The sequence below is a fragment of the Xyrauchen texanus genome, chromosome 46, assembly GCF_025860055.1.
Source record: "Xyrauchen texanus isolate HMW12.3.18 chromosome 46, RBS_HiC_50CHRs, whole genome shotgun sequence".
Taxonomy (NCBI): Eukaryota; Metazoa; Chordata; class Actinopteri; order Cypriniformes; family Catostomidae; genus Xyrauchen; species Xyrauchen texanus.
The window spans coordinates 9,531,841-9,554,044 of NC_068321.1; the positions used below are offsets into that span (position 1 = coordinate 9,531,841).

The following is a 22,204-nucleotide window of genomic DNA, read 5'->3' on the forward strand; positions in this document are numbered from 1 at the left end:
CAATTTATTAACGGGTTGAATAAATGCAACAAATCATCGGCCTGGACACAATGGTAAAGGGGCTGTTTCAAGCGATTTCAGTCAGTTTAGTTTAGTTTGACGGCGAAAGAAGGCTATTTCACATATAGGCCGATATCTAAGCTAATAAGATATAGCAAATTTGTCTTTATTGACGCTACTTTGTGTGTAGTGTGTATTTGCGTAGCAGATTTTTCCGGTTGATATCAGAAAATGTCTAATAATGTTGGCTATTTCACCATGGGTTTCTGTTGATATTAAGTTATTTACTCAGCACAGATTAATAGGCTAATTTATTTTCTGCTTGTTCGAATGCCTTGGGATGCGACACACTCCTCGCATTAAATACAATGATTTTTTTATCTAAATATTTTCTTTTACCAAAATCATTTTTGTCTTTTTTTCCCCCTCTCCAAAGCACTGAACTTTTTTTATTTTGGATTTGTCCATTTCTATTTGAACATTTTCACATGTTTACATTTCTGTTGCTTGTAAATTCAGATCAAACACGCATCTTTCTAGGCTAACCGTCATAAGATGAGATCATAATGAATCATTTCGTTTCTTTATTTCAAGTCAGTCGTTCAGAAAAGAAAAGAAAAACACATTTCCCCTCCAAACTGTAGGCTATTTGGCGCATCCACTCAAAGAATTGACCGCATGTCGAACCTCACCTTTGACATTGACCCCTAACCCCACAAATAAATACTTTATTTAATTTACTATGTCTGCGTGACGGGGGGAAAAGGAGTAGATTGCCTGTACCGGCTATCTGATACGATATTATTTGTGATCTAAACCGTTATTTGTCTTAATTCTGTTTGAAACCCCCTTTTTCATCAACTGAGCAAACAATGCAAACTGATTAAAAAGGTCGAACACATGCATGAATCCGACCGATTTAAATAGAAAAGGAATTTAATTTAAGTTTACAAAAGGCCCGTGTATATGAAAAGTGTATTATTTTATTTTAATATATTTTATATTTATTTTTTGGTTATTATATTGTTAATTATTTTTAGTCTAATTAATAAAAAAAAACAACAACAATAATTTAGCAATAGATTCATAAACTCGTAAATAGGATAGCCCAATCTTTCCTTTTCATCTTCTTAAAAAGAAATATTTTTTTTTATTTTGTAGGCTATTCATATTTTTTTTTTACATTCAGTCACACAGTTCTGTTTTAAACTTAAACAGAACTAATCAATAAATTACATACAGAATAGGAAATAAAACAAAAAGGGACCAATAGGGAACGTTCATAAACTCGAGAACCGCAATTAAAGATCATATTCATGCATGGCAAAATGTCACGATATTCAGCTCAATTTTGAATAACTGTTATTAGATAGATGTTTCACAAGGTTACAAGACTATCTCGAATTTAAAATCATGAATGAAAATGTGTCCCTCGGTCCGGTAGACGCTGTTACATTTAAAGTCACGTTCTAATGGCCAACAAGACTTCAATATATGACAGTAGATGAGCGAGGCATTCGAAGCTACGCCCCCTAGAAACATCTCCACCAGTCTCCGCCCACTCTGAATATTAAACAGTTATATTAGTTATTCTGTCCTCTTCTAGCTGATTATATGACTTAATTTTTATTTATCTATTTTTTATATATATTTTTATATACATCTATGGACATTTTTTAACCAAGAAATGCACCTATTTAAGACAGATTTACGTTGTTATAAAATAAATTACACATGAGAGAGGCGTGACTTGTGAACTCACTAAATCTCGCGAGAGGTCATCTGAAGAACAGTCAGATCTGTGACGTTAAAGAGGAGACAGTGTAGCTGCTGATAGTGTGCTGCTGTAATCATGCTCAAAGCAATAAACAAGACAAATTTGAGGCAGCTGGTAAGACAAATTCGTCATAATAACGTATTTACCATTAAACACCTTCTTTTAAAGCTTATTATTTTCCAATTACCTTTGTAAATAGAAATTCACTTGGTTAAAGAGCTTAGCATGCTGGTTAACTGACTTATTTAGAAGTTGTTTAACACGTTACTAAACTGCCTCTGCGTCTGTTTAAAGATTTAGACAAAATATTGAGCTTTTTTATGTTCATGTGGTTTTTTTTTTTAAGAATTGGTAATAACAATATGCTAGTTTTATTCAGTATGTCAAGGTTATGCAACTTGCAAACAACGTATTATAAAACTGGACCTCACTGCCCTTAGATGGACCTTAAGACCAAAGGATCTGATTGAGCTACACTGCATTTACATGTTAATGTGTCATTTGATCGGATCCTATATAGTTATTTGTATCAAATAACGTTGTGTGGGCTACATGTCAGTCATATCTATCTCTTTATGTATCAGATTTCTAATGACCTCTAGGGATGCAGAACAATGACTGGCTTCCATGGATTAAACCAGTAACCTCATATAATTTATTTTGGTGAAAGTGTGTGCTTGCTGTTTATATCAACTGGTTTTCTCTCTCCAGACTGGTCTGATTCAGAGGTTTCAGAGCACTCTGGTTGTTGCCGAACACAACAATGACACGCTGACCCCCATCACCCTGAACGCCATCTCCGCTGCCAAAAAACTGGGCAATGAAGTGTCCTGTTTGGTTGCTGGAACGAACTGTGCGAAGGTATTATCTTTGATTGTCCATTGATTTATGTGTACCATGTTATAAAAGGCTGATTTTGGGGGACTGATTATGAGTTTTTGGACAGGTTGCAGAACAGCTGTCCAAAGTTCAAGGGGTGAAGAAAGTTCTGGTTGCTCAGCATGAAGCCTACAAGGGGTTATTGCCAGGTAAACTTAAATATTTAGGTTTAAGTTTATAAATTTGTGTTCAGATGAAATTACTCTGAAACCGTGCTTCTGGGTTCTTTCGAGAAGTAGATTTCAGTGGTGGGAATAGTCAGCGTTGTACATTTAATTTATCTTTTAAGCTTTACTGAATGTAATAATCCAGTTGAATTCAGAAGTTTACATACTCTTTAGTTGAAGTCTTTAAAAAAACTTTTTAACCACTCCACAGGTTTAAGATTAGCAAACTATAGTTTTGGCAAGTCGTTTAGGACATCTACTTTGTTTATGACACAAGTCATTTTTCCAACAATTGTTTAAAGACAGATTGTTTCACTTTTAATTGACTATATCACAATTCCAGTGGTTCAGAATTTTACATACACAAAGTTAACTGCTTATAAGCAGCTTGGAAAATTCCAGAAAATGATGTCAAGCTTTTAGCCAATTAGCTTCTGATAGAATGTGTACAGAATTGTAGGTGTACCTGTGGATGTATTTTAAAAAAAAAAGTCAGCATAGACCTCAGAAAAGAAATTGTGGACCTCTGTAAGTCTTGATCATCCTTGGGAGCAATTTCCAAATGCCTGAAGGTACCACGTTCGTCTGTACCAAAAATAGTACACCAGTATAAACCCCACGGAACCACGCAGCCATCATACTGCTCAGGAAGGAGACGCACACTGTCTCCTAGAGAGGAACGTAGTTTGGTGCGAATCAATCCCAGATCAACAGCAAATTACCTTGTGAAGATGCTGGAGGAAACCGGTAGACAAGTATCTATATCCACAGTAAAACATGTCCTATGTCGACATAACCTGAAAGGCTGCTCAGCAAGGAGGAAGCCACTGCTCCAAAACCGCCATAAAAAAGTCAGACTACAGTTTGCAAGTGCACATGGGGACAAAGATGTCCTCTGGTCACATGAAACAAAATGGCCACAATGACCATTGTTATGCTTTGAGGAAAAGTTGTGATGCTTGCAAGCCGAAGAATACCATCCCAACCGTGAAGTATGGGGGTGGCAGCATCATGTTGTGGGGGTGCTTTGCTGCAGGAGGGACTGTGCACTTCACAAAATAGATGACATCATGAGGAAGGAAGATTATGTGTATATATTGAAGCAACATCTCAAGACACCAGCCAGGAAGTTAAAGCTTGGTCGCAAAAGGGTCTTCCAAATGGACAATGACCCCAAGCATACCTTCAAAGTTTTGGCATAAGGACAACAAAGTCAAGGTATTGGAGTGACCATCACAAAGTCCTGACCTCAATCCGATAGAAAATTTGTGGGCAGAACTGAAAATGTGTGTGCGAGCAAGGACGTCTATAAACCTGACTCAGTTACACCAGTTCTGTCTGGAGGAATGGGCCAAAATTCCAGCAACTTATTGTGAGATGCTTGTGGAAGGCTAACCAAAATGTTTGACCCAAGTTAAACTTAATGAAGTGTATATAAGCTTCTGACCCACGGAGAATGTGATGAAAGAAATAAAAGCTGAAAGAAATAATTCTCTATTATTCTGACATTTCACATTCTTAAAATAAAGTAGTGATCCTAACTGACCTAAGACAGGGAATGTTTTCTACATTGAAATGTCAGAAATGGTGAAAAACTGAGTTTAAATGTATTTGGCTAAGGTGTATATACACTTCTGACTTCAACTGTATCTGTTAATGTTAATAAAAGTTATTATAAAGGAATATCTATGGTTTACAGCAGGGGTGCTGGGAGACATGTAACTGGTTGATAAATGCACATACTCGCACGTTTAACACACTTCTAAAGCCTAAGATTTTGGGTACTTGGAAATCAAAACTAATTTCAGACTGACAATATGTGTCTTAATTGCTTAAATTATTAACCCACATACAATAGATACATCTACAATAAATATAAAATTGTACATGGTTGATGTACGGTTCCTTACTTGGTGTCATTAAACCACCCTAGTTCAGCACCAGCCATTCAGACGTCACATGGCCTCGCAAATTGAACAAAAATAAAAATTATGAACACGAGTGCTATTATTTTTTTCAGTGATATGTAACCTGAAAATATCTGTTACGGGGGTGTTGATGACCCTTTAAAGTATATGTTTGTAATGTTTTCGATAAAGTATTCTCTCTTATCCCAGCTGAATAGGGCAGAGTTATCTAAGTAAAAGATGGGTCCTTGGAATAAATGCTCATTTAAAATGTTAGTGTTGGGTTGTTCGTATTCTTGTTTGTTTGGTGAGAGAAGGAGGTATAGGGCTATTTGAACAAAATTAATTCTACGTTCTTTCACAGAAGAGCTTACACCCCTCATTTTGGCAACCCAGAAACAGTTCAGTTTCACACACATCTGTGCAGGAGCCTCTGCTTTTGGAAAGGTAAATCCAAGCTCAAGAAGTCCATGCTTACTGTCTTTATCACTGAGCCATCTTAGATCTTTTACACACTGTGGTAAAAACAACTCTGTGGTTACGCACTTTGTGAAAACACTGTTGTGCAGTATTACAAAAAAAAAACATTCTAAATATAATTATGTAGATTTGTATTAAGGCTCACTGAAATACAATCTTTTTTGACATTAGTCTAAATTTGTGCCTTAATCCATTTTTGTATTTGCTAACAAACCTTTCACATCATACAAAAATGTATGTACATTTTTGCATTGATCCTTTTTGTTTTTTGCTAACAAACTTTCAATCACATCATGCAAAATTTTAAATACATTTTTGACTTGATCCATTTTGTTATTGGCTAACAAATGTTTTTTTCACATCATGCAAAAATTGACGTACATTTTTGCTTTGATCCTTTTTGTTATTTGCTAACAAACATTTCACACCTCAAAAATATATGTGCATTTTTGCCTTGAACCTTTATTTGTCTTTTTTTTTTTTTACAGACTGTAAACTGATTGTATGTTTTTTTTTTTTTATTTAAAAAAAAAAATAATTATTTAACAATAATTATTTTGATGATGTAGGTACACAGATGTATGTACAATTTTGCCATTTGTATTTGCTTACAACTTTTCAGGTCATACAAAATTGGCATGTAAATTTGCTTTGATCCCCTTTTTATTCAATTGTGCTTCATTGAAATATATATATATATATATATACGCTGTATTTCGTAGTTACTCTCATTATGAAGTTATTTGATTATTTCGAAGCACAAATGGAAAATGGATTACAAACTTGCATACTGCTGAGCCCCTATCAGGCTTCTTACTTTTGGAATCGTGGGAGAAGTCCGTCCTCAATAAGCGCAGCTCTATTATATGCACGGTTATTTGTCATTCCTCAGCCAAACTGTCAGGCAGCAGATCTAATGGTATTTAAATTGAATTGTAATACATTAAACAGTATCTTATGTAGCCTAACCCCAGACCAAAGAGATGTATTAGTCTCAATTTCCTCACTGGCTAAATGTATTTTATTTGATGGATTCTTAAGTGGTGGATTTGGTTTCATTATGTCACTATATAAAACACTTGAATTACCACTATGCAATATTTTACACTTCAAGACATAACTTGGAGCTCTTTTTCAGACTCAACTATATTTATTCCGTCCAAGATGTGGGATGGCCAAAGTTTTCAGACAAGGGATTTTTGATCAATGTCCAATGCCCAAATAATGCTATTTCCAAACAAATCCAATTTGAAAAGTTGCAGAAAAGGGTTAATGCAGTGGCCCCACAAGGAATTTGGACATTTAAATCTTGGTTTGATACTTTGTGTCCAGTGCAATGACATAAAATAATATTTCACCAAAAATGAAAATTGTTGTTCCAAACAATACAATGTATTTTCTATCGTGGAACACTAAAGGAGATGTTAGACAGAATGTTGGCTGCAGTCAATATTCACTTTCATCGTGTGGAGAAAATGTTTTTTGAATGCAATGTAAGTGAATGTTGACTGTGGTGTACAAATACTTTTGTGGTAACTTTATGTATTAATGGCCTGAATTTATCCTAGTGCTCAAGTTACATACTTTTTTCTGTAATAAGTTTGCGTGTGGATCTGTATTTTCAGAATCTCCTTCCGAGAGTGGCAGCCAAGTTGGATGTGGCTCCAATTTCAGACATCATTGAAATCAAATCCCCAGACACCTTTGTGAGGACCATTTATGCTGGTAAATGAGACCATATTCCACCAACAAAACTTTTTAATGTAAATGTCTTGAAACACATGCATTTTAAGGTGCCTGCTTTAAAAAAACGTAGTAGATATACGTTCAACTTCCTAGCTGATCTCAATTGTGATTTAGGAGTCTGGCCATTGGTCGGCTGCTTGCATGAGGACACGCAGACAATGACTCACAGCGATTGGGAGCGAATCATATATTTTCGTTTAAAAATCTGGGTAGAACCCTGGAGCATTTTTGTCCCACTTTGAATGTATTTTTTTTCTGTTCACGGTTTCTCATCCATAATGCTATAAATACTTCCTAATTACTCTGGCCACTTTTATCTTTGGCAAGCAAAGAGCACTTGTGTAAAAATTATAGTTATGAGACTGTTTTTAATTTTAAATCAGATGTAGGTATTATCCTTGCAAAACATCAAATAAAAAGTGGTGTTTTGCCATTTGTAGTGATCTTTTATGTGATTCTAAAGACTTTTTACTGATCAGAATCCATTGAAGTTCCATTCGTGTTTGTGTTTGTGTATGTGTATATAGCACAAAGGGTGAGGGAGGCTTTATGCACCAAAGTTTAATAGTTAAAGTTAAGAAATCCTAACTGTAATTATGAGCGATTTGTAATATTAATGCTTGCCTTGGTGAACACTGTTCCGTGATCCATGAAGTCATTTTAATCCCCTAATTTTTTCCCAATATTTTTTGTTTGGCTGCAGGAAATGCCCTCAGCACAGTCAAGTGCAATGAAAGCATCAAGATCTTCACCGTTAGAGGGACCTCCTTTGAGCCCGCCGAAATTGAAGGAGGCAGCGCCTCTTCAGAAGAAGGTACTCATCTATTTGATAAAGTTAGACACACACTATTGTTTGTTAAAGTTTTGCTTTAAGGTCACGCTGACTTTGATACCACACACAAAGGTTTATAGTTTGTAACGTTGTAAATATCCTTAGCTAATCCTTCACTCTGTTGGATGGCTTTGATTCGCTAGTTTGTTTAAATGTTGACTTCAAAAGGATTGTAAAGGGTATTCGGGAACAACTCGGCTTGTTTATTTGGATGTCTCATGAGATGTCATTGGTTTTGCAGTCTCTTCGTCTACCTCTGCTGGACTCTCTGAGTGGCTAGGACAAACCCTAACTAAGAGTGACCGGCCAGAGCTCACCGGTGCTAAAGTGGTCGTGTCGGGAGGTAAGAACTTTGCGACCCCATCTGTCCACTGACCATTACAAGAATTAACTTGATATATGTTCATGCTTGTTATAAAATGGATAGTTCTAGTTCTGGGTGCTGATCGGTCAATGCCGAATTTCAGTGAATCTTATAGTAGTTATAGTGCAAAACACTGGTTAACCTAGCAGCTAGGTTCTTGCTACTGTGTTTATCACCACGCTGTGCATATAGAGAAAGGGGCCGTTATCTTCTTGCAGAAGGATTATGTTTAATGAGTATAAAACTTCTTCATGAAAGTTTGTGTCCTTAATATTTAATAAAACTTACTTTAATATAAAATAAAATGAATGAATGAATGAATGAATGAATAAATATATAAAATAAATACATAAATTATTTTAAATAAACAATAAAATAGTATATATTTTAATTGAAATATTGTTTATTACAAAAAAACCTATATTACTATTTCACAAATCTTATGTAGACAAAACAGCTCTTGCTTCATTTCTTAATGTAATGATCAAGTGTAAGTGAGTCATATGTTGATTCAGAAGCTACTGTGATTGACTCTGAGTGAGTCATTCAGGGAAGATTTCTTTTTAACTTTATTAAAAAGAGGCTGCTTTGCAATTAGTTTTTTGCTGATTACACACATGCTCAACGTCAGGCCACATTTTCTTCACCTGCTAAATTCACAGTGCAAATGTAACCGCAGCCAGCTGGTACGTGATAGCTGTGCATTGTGTAAACCTCACTCTCCTGGCCTGAAGAGATGCATTAGTGACCGGGGCTTTATAGCATACTTGCTCCCATGCTGGGGATCGCTGGTTCAAATTCTGCTTTGGGCGGGTTGAGTAGGACCAGTGACACAAATGTAAATGTGACCGCACCTTATGCAACATGTCAACTGGCATGGGGAAAAATCCACTCAACGTCGCTCACCACACCAGAAAGCTGCCACTCTGGGGCGTGTTACAGCAAATGTGTATTGTCTAATGGCTGTGTCTACATTGGCATACTACCTTTACTGCTTCTGCCTCATCAGTTTGTGGCAGAAACAATAAGAGTAGTGGCCATTTTTCACTCGGCCTATGATTGTTTTCAGTTCACAATTAATATAATAATAATAATAATAATAATAATAATAATAATATGCAAGCTTGATTACAGTCTGAAAGATGCTAACTTTATTTCTGAATGCCCAAAGTATAAAAACTGTGATTTATTGTACTATTTTTACCCAGCCACAGTATTGCCAAAATGAATGCGTGCAATCGTCATTTAAGGTTTGTTTGTGATTAATGCACTGACTCTAGCAGTAACTTCAGCATGATCTTGATATGTTGAAGAGCTCGTGACAGACATCTTACTGTTATTGGCTGGAGCTCAGCGTTTTCCACTTCTCATTCTCATAAATCTGAGCATTTCGTAACTTTTGACACTCAACGCTTTCTCTAGACCGCTCTAAATCCCACAATGCCTCGCGCGAGCGTGGCACTCAACTCCTATAGGAATTAATTTAAAACGCTCACCTTCCCTCTCCATGTGCCAGTGGACATGTACCCCCCCCACACACTTGACAGTCATTTCAAAATTTATGCCCATCTGCTTTCTCTCTGTCATAACAGGAAGGGGCTTGAAGAGCGGCGACAACTTCAAACTGCTCTTCGACCTTGCTGATAAGCTCAACGCAGCCGGTATGATCATTGACATTAGTTGTTTTGTCATTTGTTAATTTAAACTTGGAATCTCTTCAATGCTGGTGTTAGTTTGATATTTCAGGGCTCAAAAGTCTGCTAGCCTGGTTGAGTAGTAGCTTTTTACTTGACCTGCCAATATTTTCTGTTCCCACTACAAAATATATATTTTTAGCAATGTATTTTTATACTCACTGAGGACTTTATTAGGTTCTGTACACCTACTTTTTCATGTGATTAGCTAATCAGCAAATCGTGTGGCAGCAGTGCCATGCATAAAATAATTCAGATACAGGTCAGGAGCTTCAGTTAATATTACATCAACCATCATAATCGGGAAAAAATGTGATCTCCGTGATTTCGACCGTGACATGATTGTTGGTGCTAGATGGGCTGGCTTGAGTATTTCTGTAACTGCTGCTCTTCTGGGATTTTCATGCACAACAGTCTCTAGAATTTATACAGAATGGTGCTAAAAACAAAAAAACATTCAGTGAACGGCAGATCTGCGGATGGAAATGCCTTGTTAATGAGAGAGGTCAAGGGAGAATGGGCAGACTGGTTCCAGCTGACAGAAAGGCTATGGTAACTTGGATAACCACTCAATTGTAGTAAGCAGAATAGCATCTCAGAATGCACTACACGTCAAACCTTGAGACGGATGGGCTACAATAGCAAAAAACCACATCGGGTTCAACTTCTGTCAGCCAAGAACAGAGAACTGAGGCTGCAGTGAGCACAGGCCCACCAAAACTGGGCAGTTGAAGACTGGAAAAACGTAGTCTGGTCTGATGAATCTTAATTTCTGCTGAGGCATGCAGATGGTAGGGTCAGAATTTGGCACCAACAGCATGAATCCATGGACTCAACCTACCTTGTGTCAACAGTCCAGGCTGATGGTTGTGGTTTAATAGTGTGGGGATCATTTTCTTTGGGCCCGTTTATACCAATCAATCATTGCTTGAATGGCACAGCCTATTTGAGAATTGTTGCTGAAACTGTGAAAAACGCAAATTGTTTCATGAACATGACAACGAGTTCACTGTTCTTCAGTGGCCTTTCCAGTCAACAGATCTGAATCCAATAGAAACCTTTGGGATGCGGTGGAATGGGAGATTCGCATCATGAATGTGCAGCTGATAAATCTGCCAAAAAATTGCCTGACGTAATTGTCAACATGCACCGGAATGTCAAAGGAATGTTTTCAAAATCTTATGGAATTCATGCCATGAAGAATTGAGGCTGTTTTGAGAGCAAATGGAGCCCGTACCCAGTATTAGTATAGTGTCCCTAATAAAGTGCTCCGTGAGTGTAAAATGAAATATATTTTTCTTTACATTTTAAGTTTTTTTTATTTGAAGTAACAGCTTCAAATCATATAGCTTATATTTTGTAACTTCATGACAGCTATTAATTCATAAATACACTTTTGCTGGGAAACGATTTAATTTCAACACATCTTCACTGATGCTGCCAAGACTGTCAAGTTACTCATGCTATTTTAACACAACCTTATCTATGTTAGTCCACTAAATAACTTTACCTTGACATATTTAGAGTAGAATTGGCAACAAATAAACAAACAAGTGTTTTACGTTTTGCATAAAATCACATTTACAAGACCAACAAATGTCAAACGCAGCACTGGTCTGATGCTTATTGTTGAGCCCTGCATTTCTGTATGTTGTGATGACTTAAACTGACTACACACATTTTTCTAATAGTTGGCGCCTCCAGAGCTGCGGTTGATGCTGGCTATGTCCCCAATGACATGCAGGTTGGACAAACGGGAAAGATCGTAGCTCCTGTAAGTACAGAACTACAAGCGGAAAACGGTCTCATTTCTAATGTGCTGCGGTCTGTAGTATGCACTATTTGCCTTTACCGAGGAGGGTAAATTCTCTCAAAGTTCAACAAACCCACCAGATTCTATGACTTATTTGATAAACACTCTTTAAAGACAATGTTTAGTTGTTCTTTTTGTTGTTGTTGTTCTCTTTGAATCCAGAAAGATGGATCCCTGTTGCCCTTTAAAAAGGTTAATTTTCCATTATCCGGTTCGAGCGGGACCTCCCAACTGTCATTATCCACACATTAGCGGAGCTTTGAGGCGTTGTAATGTAGTTAATGGCACATTCCGGCTTCTAAATGATTTACCAGAGCCATTAGTGAAGCTGTGCACAGCGCAGGTCCGCCCTGAGCTCAAACCAGGCAATTCAGCCCCAAACCCAATTCGCCAAATGTTTTGACAAGCTTGTCAAATGCAGCCCAACCATTGTGCATTAGTATTCACCACGAACAAGTCCCATATGGATTCTACCAGTGAGCAGTCCAGTGAGATGAGCTCAAGTCAAGATGGATGAGTGTTGTTTTGGGTCGATTGAGTATGCATATGCTGGTTAATCGTAATGTTTTGGCCCTTGGGTGATATTTTGACGATTTAGTGTTAATAAGTGGAGAGTTGTATTCTTGTTTGGACCTGTTCATATTTGAATGAATGAAATGCAAGCTTTTGAATTTTTTGATGTTTTGGTATCACAAGTTTGTCGGCAAATAGAACTGGGCACCATAACACTGAGTGCATTAGCATGCACTGAATATGCTTAACGAGACAATGTGCAAGATCATGTAAATGCCTTAAAGAAATTTATCTGTGTAAGGTCAAACGGAAAAAACAAAAGCAGAAAATTCGTCAAGTAGATTTTTTTATTTATTTATTTTTTCTTCACGTTACCACATTTTCACATTTCGCATGTTAACACCATTAACGTTGTCCTGGTGGCTTATCCTATGTGCACGTGTCTTTTGCGCATGTCTGTTAAAGTTTTTGACATGATTTTCTTGCGTTGGCAGATTTTTGAATAAGCTGTTTTTTGATAGTTGTCAGCGTATAGCTGTGCATGTTAACACACACTAACTTTGACATACCAGTTCTAGTATTAGTTTCATCGTAGTCCTATTCTAGTTTCGTATTTTATTTTCGAGACAGCATGAAGCATATTTAATTTCCATAATGCCGATTTTCCAAGTAAAACTAGATGTTCAGCTTATCAGTAGAAAAGTCAAGCGGTGTCAGGCAGAGATTACAGATTATCAAAATATATATATATATATTTTTTGGATTTCTAAGAATTTTAGATTTTTATTTGCAATAATGAAATGTAATGGTGGGAATTTCGTGATTTCTTCATAACGGATTCAACTTTTGTTATATATTTAGAGTGGGACTTGATTCTATCCATCAGGATTTTAATGAATATATTAGAATTGTTAGGTTACAAAATGTTATAAAGGAAAAAATAGAATGCATTTTTTTTTATAATATTTAAAAGCCCACCTGTCCTGGAAAATGTTATTCCATTCCGGGACACGAAATGTCCCAGAATTTAAAAAAATTCTGACGCACATATGAACCCTTGTTTGTAAGAACTATGCAAGGAGGAGACTCAAATACATTCTTGCATGTATCATGAGAATGTCCGATTAATTTTAGTGAACAGGTTTGTTTGGATGATTGCTATTGAGATTTTTCACATTTGCTTGAATAATCATGAAAAATGTAGTCTATAATTTGATATGAAACTGAAATCTTGAGATTTATTTGATTTCCTTTGTTTTAAATGCACAATTTTGTTTTTATTTTTTATTTATACATAACTTTATACTTGATGCATACATTTTAAAACATTTAAAGCCATAAACCGCTTCGGGCCAGAATAAGTATATAATACATTAAACCAGTAAACAAACAATAAAATCACATTTTAAATTCATATTTCAATTTCATATCAATATTCCATGAAATTGAACAGAGTAATCTTTTACAGAAAATATACATATTTTTTAAATGACACAATTCCTTTTGGAGTTTTGTTTTGAAATTGAAGTGAGTATTGAAGAGTGTATTGATGTTATTGTTTGATTTGAATTATATGCTACAGTATATCTGATGTAATTTCTATGTCAAACAAGGAGTTAACAATTCTAAATAATGTTTAATTTCTTATTTGATGGCCAACAATATGGTCTTTAGGTCATTGATCAGGTTTCCAGGAATTTTACTGGGCCAAGGTGGCAACCCTAATTATTAGTGATATAAGGAAATCTGAAGCCATCAAAAAGGTCCATAACTTCAAGAAATCCTTTGCAAACTTTATCACCACCCATTCCGACTGTCCTCCATCCAGTGAATATGGAGTAGTATTGGTGGGCCTCCATCCCTTCCGCCCATCTGAAACACCAGCTCTGGCCTCCTTCCTCTCCCTCTGGCTTTTAGAGCTCCGGCCGCCTGTACGCGTGATCACAAATTGAAGCGGAAACCCCCGGGAGACTGCCGCAGCCACATTAAACTGCACTGAAATATTCATGGGGCAGTGCATTAAGCTGAGAGCCACTGATGTACCACTCCCTCGGGAGAAGGGTGGGGATGCAGGGGGAGGAACGAAGGGGCTGCTCCCTGCCCCATCCTCCGAGAGTTTCTCTTTTGAGTAATTGCAAGGATTCTGTGCCCTGGACTCTGGGACGGGAGGTCAGCAGAACGGTTTTGTGCGAGTGCTGAGAAGCTCAATGGTTTGAGCTCACTGGCTCTGATTTACAACTTTAAACGGCCTTCGTTATCCTAGGACCTCTGACGCTGCAAAATGTTCCTTTTGTGTGTTAAATCTTTGGAGATGTACGAGTTACATTTCTGCTATTTAAATCTGACAAATGTATTTCCCTGAAGCGCTTAGTTGGGAGGCAGCTTTACATTGTGAATGTTAGAGTAAATCATACAGTAAATTAACAAAGAACAAGGAAATACCATTTTCCATGAATGGTCTTAATCATTGAAATAATATTTTCTTTTTTTCTTTACAGGAGCTGTACATTGCTGTTGGCATCTCTGGAGCTATTCAACATCTCGCTGGAATGAAAGATAGCAAGGTACAGTTGAAAACAGGTGTCACAATAAACACAGACATTGTAAAACATGTAATAGCCTCAATTAGAGGAAATCCCACCATGCCCATCTGTATCTCCAGGAGTTTCCAGAATGTGCCAAGTTAACGCACTCTTAAGTTTGATGGTGTATTGCATTGATGGAGTGTTTTAAAAGCAAAGTGGAGTTGCTTTTTACCTGCATCCATAATTCAAATGCATTTTCTATTCCACATCCTTGGAATACAATCTGTCAGACCACTTCATATCCGAGATGTCTTTGCCTTGAATCTCAACCATCAACATTCTCCTTATGTCCACAAATGTTCTCAAGAAGCAATCTGTTAAATAGATTTGTTTGAGGTTATAAGTGCTTTGAGATCTGTTGTTTTACGAATTGACTTTCTAAAGTTGACTATTTTCTTGTTAGCTTTTGTAGACATCAGTTCATCAGTGCTGGCCCAAGATAGACGCTTTGCAATAGTCCACTGTGCTAAATATTTTATACATTTGTTTTACAGACCATCGTGGCCATCAATAAGGACCCAGAAGCCCCCATTTTCCAGGTGGCTGACTATGGCCTAGTGGCAGATCTGTTCAAGGTAAATGTTAATTTATACTTGCTGGGTGAACAGGCTTCTTTTTCAGGCTATTTTTTTTGTATAGCATCTTTAACAACACACATAGTTTCAAAGCAACTTTTACAGAAGATTGTGTATTAAGAGAAAATAAAACTGTAATGCAGAAAACCCAAAAGATTATAAATCTTGGGTGTGGATTGGATGTGACATTCTTTATTTTCCTCAACAAACTAATTTAAAAAAAACGACAATTCTAATATAAACACATGCTTTGTTTGCCTAGGATGCTTAAATTCATTCGGGTAAAAAAGTCTGACTACGTCCATTGCACCATCATGGAATCTAATGCAAAATTAATACAGATTAAGTTGCGGTGCTTATATGGTCGAGACAATTTCTAAATATTGATACTGTGATCTAAAGTATGGATACAATATTGTGAGAAAAGTATTATTATTATTATTATTATTATTATTAGGTATTTATGTATTATTGTGTCAGCAATGCCCTAAAACGTGCCAACAAACATGCTGCATCATGAACTTTGGATGCTAAAATGCGTTCTCAATGCTTGTAAACAAAATGCACCAGGTCATGTGACAAAACAATATGGTGCCGATCACAGCTGAGTTTGTCTTTGGGAGAGATGCCAACAAAACTGTATCTGATAAGAAACCTCCTTAAGTTTTTACATTAATCTTTTGACTCAAACAGGTTTTAGAGTCTCTAGTTTTATCTGATATGGCATTTAAAATATGTCATCGATATATTGCGAAATCACACACTGTTAAACACACTGACTACGTACGTGGACTATAGGCTTATTTTCCTTAAACTATCCTGTATTCACTGTGCATTATCATATCGAGAATCAGTGGATGCATCTAAAAGCTGGAAAATGTTGCTTTCTGAGGCTGTATACGGAGTTAGGATGATAGTAAATGCATTTCAAACTGAGACCAGTGCAGGCAGACAGCATACTGGAGGTTAAGTCATTCACTAAATAGGGAGCGTCCTATAGCTCTCTACGCAGCTAAGTGCATTCACCACTAAAATGTGACCAAAAGTTAGGTTTCAGGCTGCAGATGAAGTTTGGACCACTCAACATGTTTGGTAGACATGGGACATGATAATCAGCACATAGATTCAGAATTTATAATGTATAATTTTATTTATCATGGTTGGCAGTGATTGGATGATGCTTTGAATCAGAATTAATTATTCTAATTTCTGACGTAATGTCTATAACATCTCAAAAACATGAATAACCAACACTCCTGGAAACATAAGATTAAAAAAATTACTTTATATAGCTTTGTAAAATTGTAAATTTCACAACTTGGTCTCATAATTTTTTGGGAAAACCATTTGGTCTAAAATATATATATATATTTGCATGTTTCTTTATGGACTAATAGTTACAAATCAAAAAGGGGAATGTAAAATGCACACAACAGGTACACTCTGTTCTCAGGAGGTTAAAGCTAAATAGCTTTTGCATTTTTGAGTTGTTGTTTTGAAAACTGAAATTAGTGAGGACATTATCCTTAATCAATGACTTTAGTGGTTCCTCGTTGGAGACCAGCAGGTTTATAGGGCTAGTAGGGATTATATTTTTCCACGCCAAAACCGTAAAAACTGGGCCTGAAAGGAGGTCAGTGGAAATGGGGTAATCAATTTCCAATCCCATTCCCCTTTGTACTCTCCATGATTTCCAGTCGTTTCTTGGCACACCCTGTCAATAAAAGTGTCAAAAAGTTCATTTAATAAAGGTTAGATTCCTCACTAATACATTTTTAGTTTGAAAACTCACTAAGTTTATGCCTCTTATCCACACTAGAACAGCATTTTCCTCAACTGAAAACAGAGCATTTCGAAAATGCTCTCCATGACCCCAAACTTTAGAAAACAATGACGTTAGGAAACTGAACACAAGATTTTTGGCTGCAAAGTACACCTTTGGTGTTTTAAGCTCCAACTAAGCTTTAAGTATACACAGCAAGAAAGATCTACAATCTTCCTCCAAATCATGGATCTCATTAACATGATCGGGTCATCAGAGATGTTTAAATCCAGTGCCTCTGTCAGTCAGCGGTAGCTTTCGTGTATATTATTAATAGCATTTTAAATTTCGATCCAATGACCTGGTATACATGTATTTAATGTTTCCAACCTGGTTTACCACCAAAACCGACAGACGACCTACTCAAAAGTTGACATTCGATGACAAAAACGGCTGTCCCATATTTACTTGTTAAATTTAGCAGGCAGTATTATTCCATCTTATGGAAAGTGTGCATCTTATGATTTATTGATTCGCTGAATTAATCAGTGGCAAGTCTTTGCTCGAACTAGAGCCCTATACACAACTTCTCTCTTTCTTTGAGCGCAGAAAAGTAATTGCTAGTCAGCACAAGTGTGCCAGTGTAGTTTTCACCTTTATTTTCTGTGTCCTCTCACCAGAGCTTTACACGGCCCACTGCGTGCTGTAGTTTCAAGGTGGCACACGCAGTCGCTGTGCCAGAGAGCTGTCACACACATACACACAAACAGTGTCCATCTGTTTACCTGGTGTAATGCTAGCATCATTTATTTCCCTGTGTTTGCCCTGTAGTTCATGTTTTATTCAGGCGGTGTGTAGCAGACACAGGTGTGCAGGTAAACAGTGTAAAAATGATTGCCGGTGATGGGCAGAATGGGCGATCAGGTGCAGGCCACAGATCAGTTTACATGCGATCACTCCTCGGATAACTGATTAAAACGGATGGGCTTTCTCCTGCTTCCTTAGATTGAAAACTGACCCGGGGACATATTGGGGTGATGATATCGTTTTTCAGCCTGTTTCGGAATGACAACTTTAACTTATAGGAAAAGTTCACGTTGTTGTCAAATGACAACCACTGTGGTGTGCATTACTCCCTAGAATACACTTTAAGATAGGATTCTAACCATGGACATTTGTAATCCATTTGCATTGGCATTAAACTCAGTGGTAGTTGCTCGGCAGGTAAGTACCAGTAGGTAGGTAGAATTTTATGTTGAGTATGTTAAAAAGCATCTGCTGTATGAGATAGTGTGTGTGTGTGTGTGTGTGTATCTATCAGGGGTTGGGAACCGATGGGTTGCGAGGCACAAGTGGCTCTTTGTTCCAAATCAAGTGGCTTGCCGGGTGTCTCACAATTCACCAACACATGATCGTTTCAAATTTTCTAGAGATAATTTTGCTGCAGAAAGTGTGGGTGTGATTGCAAAGCTTGAAGTCATAGACACTGTTTTGATTTCTTTCCGAATTTGTTGTACAGCCTGCTCCTGGTGAACAAGGTTTGAAATGAACTCATTTCATGCGCAGTGGCGGGTAATTTTGCTGATGTACCAGCCATTGTGTAGGGCGACCTTTAAGACTTCTCGGCTTGATATATGACAAGAAATTAGACACAAAGACTAATTTTAGAAATTTTAAGACACAAAGACTAAGTTTGACAAAACGTGTTTTTTTTTATTTTTATATTTTGATGAACAGACGAAAAAAGCCGCTGATGCGTGTCTGATTTGATATGTGTTTGCAGTGAACTCTGCTGTTCACGAGTGCAATGAAAGCGCTTCTCCAAGACACACACATGACCCAATAACTATTGATCTTAGCAGTTTAGAATTTTTCTATGAACGATTTTATGAATGTTATTTTTTTGTGTGCCCAGGGTGTGAAATAGCACCCGCCAAATGCAACGAGGCTCAATCCAGTTTGCAAGCTCCTTTGTCCAAATGCAGGTGTTTCATGCGCAAGTAATTTTGCTCATTTACACACAACAGGCGGGTGACCAGTAAGAAACCTCGGAGTGACGCATGACAAGAAATGCTGTTAGTCACAAAGAGATGCGCTTAAAGAAACTTTATAAGAACAGATAAAAGAAAAGCTGTCATTGCTTGTGTCTGATTCGCTGTTTGTTTAGAGGTATGCAACGGGACCCTTTCTCATGGAACACGCTTGTAAAGAGTTATCACTCCTTTTTGCTTTTACACTTTTGTTTTCTCCTTTTGCAAGAACAATGTTTTCTATGAGAATGCTGCAAATAATCTCCAATCATCTCAGTGCTGTGAGGTTTGCTTTAATTGCATGGAGCAGTTTGCTTTTAACATGCATTGAGAACGCAACACTGCAGGTTTAGAGACACACACACACACACACACACATTAATACATACATATACACTCACCTAAAGGATTATTAGGAACACCATACTAATACTGTGTTTGACCCCCTTTCGCCTTCAGAACTGCCTTAATTCTACGTGGCATTGATTCAACAAGGTGCTGAAAGCATTCTTTAGAAATGTTGGCTCATATTGATAGGATAGCATCTTGCAGTTGATGGAGATTTGTGGGATGCACATCCAGGGCACGAAGCTCCCGTTCCACCACATCCCAAAGATGCTCTATTGGGTTGAGATCTGGTGACTGTGGGGGCCATTTTATTACAGTGAACTCATTGTCATGTTCAAGAAACCAATTTGAAATGATTCGAGCTTTGTGACATGGTGCATTATCCTGCTGGAAGTAGCCATCAGAGGATGGGTACATGGTGGCCATAAAGGGATGGACATGGTCAGAAACAATGCTCAGGTAGGCCGTGGCATTTAAACGATGCCCAATTGGCACTAAGGGGCCTAAAGTGTGCCAAGAAAACATCCCCCACACCATTACACCGCCACCACCAGCCTGCACAGTGGTAACAAGGCATGATGGATCCATGTTCTCATTCTGTTTACGCCAAATTCTGACTCTACCATCTGAATGTCTCAACAGAAATCGAGACTCATCAGACCAGGCAACATTTTTCCAGTCTTCAACTGTCCAATTTTGGTGAGCTCTTGCAAATTGTAGCCTCTTTTTCCTATTTGTAGTGGAGATGAGTGGTACCCGGTGGGGTCTTCTGCTGTTGTAGCCCATCCGCCTCAAGGTTGTGCGTGTTGTGGCTTCACAAATGCTTTGCTGCATACCTCGGTTGTAACGAGTGGTTATTTCAGGCAAAGTTGCTCTTCTATCAGCTTGAATCAGTCGGCCCATTCTCCTCTGACCTCTAGCATCAACAAGGCATTTTCAGCCCACAGGACTGCCGCATACTGGATGTTTTTCCCTTTTCACACCATTCTTTGTAAACCCTAGAAATGGTTGTGCGTGAAAATCCCAGTAACTGAGCAGATTGTGAAATACTCAGACTGGCCCGTCTGGCACCAACAACCATGCCACGCTCAAAATTGCTTAAATCACCTTTCTTTCCCATTCTGACATTCAGTTTGGAGTTCAGGAGATTGTCTTGACCAGGACCACACCCCTAAATGCATTGAAGCAACTGCCATGTGATTGGTTGATTAGATAATTGCATTTAATGAGAAATTGAACAGGTGTTCCTAATAATCCTTTAGGGGTGTGTGTGTGTGTGTGTGTGTGTGTGTGTGTGTGTGTGTGTATATATATATATATATCTCAAAGACTAAAGTGATTCAATCATAAGATAATACAAGACACCTTGAACCTAAAATTTAGGTCCATTTTATTTTCTTTAGGCTGCATTAACTATTACCAAAGCGCAATACAGACACATTCGGTAAGAACACACATTTGGCAGCATTGTTTGGGGGGGGGGGAACAAATGGACATTTATTAGGCTTATTTATTATGATGATGATGATTATTATTATCATCTATACATTTATTACTGTCTTTTAGTTCTTATTTTGTTTGCTATTAGTGATCTTTTTACCTGTTGTTGTTGACTGATGCTTGTGTGATTCAAATGGGGCTGTTGGAGTTTTTTTTATGACGTTGTTATTTGAATGGATTTTTTTTGGGGGGGGGTGGGGTTGTTTAAAGTGCAATTTGAATTTAGAAATGTCTTTTACGTTTAATTAATTTAGTTTAAGCAATATCAATAAAGCAAAAATATTCTCTGACCCTTGGCTGGGGTGTTGATGATATACTCGAATATCAAGATATTTTTTTTCAACTTTTTCGTGAACGATTGTAAAATGAAGTAGTTTTATGGAGACCTGCACAAACACGTGTACTCAATATCTTATTAAAACATGTTACCTATTAGTTTGTTTTTGAGTATTCTATGGACATAGTAAACATTTTATTTTATTGAAAAAATTATTAGTTTGTGCTATTGCTCTTTCAAAAAAATGCATCAACCAAAAACAAAAATATTTGGCACCTCCGTGAAAAAAGGTTCCTGACCCCTGGTGTGTGTGTGTGTATATGTGTGTATATATATATATATATATATATATATATATATATATATATATATATATATATATATATATATCAATAAGACATTTATAATTATTGATTCGTATGTTTCTGCGTCCACCTTTAGGTTGTACCCGAGTTGACTGAAGCTTTGAACAAGTGAGTATCCTAAAAAAAGGTGGTACCTACCTGGAAACCTGCAGGAGAACTTCACTGAAAACCTCTCAACGCCTGCCTTAAGCTCAGAGCAGATACTCTACCTCTCTTGAAGATCACACTTTCATGTACTACCAACCTCTAATGTAAACAACATACCCTTTTTTTAATAAAAGCACTGAAGAAATCTGACATCTGGGGTTGAAATGGTTGCATGTTGGTTCGCTTGTAATGTAGTTTCAACTAACTCCATTTGTCAGTCTATTGTGCATTAAAATATAAAAGTACTGAGGAAAGTACAGACCACATTGTTGTAGTTCTCATTTATGTAGCAGTTATAAATGGTTGTCTTATGGAATACATATTCTGTTTATGGAAGTAAACTTACTGCTTGATAAGGTAGATGTCTACCCCTGGATATTCATTAAAGGGATCCAATCAACACATGTTTGTTTTTGCTCAAGCTTTGGTTTTCTGACCTCATT

At 37.2% G+C, this 22,204-nt stretch overlaps 1 protein-coding gene across 1 annotated transcript; it reads left to right on the forward strand.

Annotated features, from left to right (window-relative positions):
• Positions 1-1,801: 1,801 nt before the first annotated feature.
• etfa (electron transfer flavoprotein subunit alpha) lies at positions 1,802-22,163 on the forward strand. The gene is made up of 12 exons (XM_052119134.1): positions 1,802-1,891; positions 2,489-2,638; positions 2,724-2,805; positions 5,095-5,177; positions 6,836-6,935; positions 7,660-7,770; positions 8,030-8,131; positions 9,745-9,813; positions 11,538-11,620; positions 14,671-14,736; positions 15,252-15,332; positions 21,691-22,163. Exons 1-12 carry the CDS (start codon positions 1,853-1,855, stop codon positions 21,724-21,726), a joined length of 1,002 nt encoding a protein of 333 aa, XP_051975094.1. The 5' UTR covers positions 1,802-1,852; the 3' UTR covers positions 21,727-22,163.
• Positions 22,164-22,204: the final 41 nt, after the last annotated feature.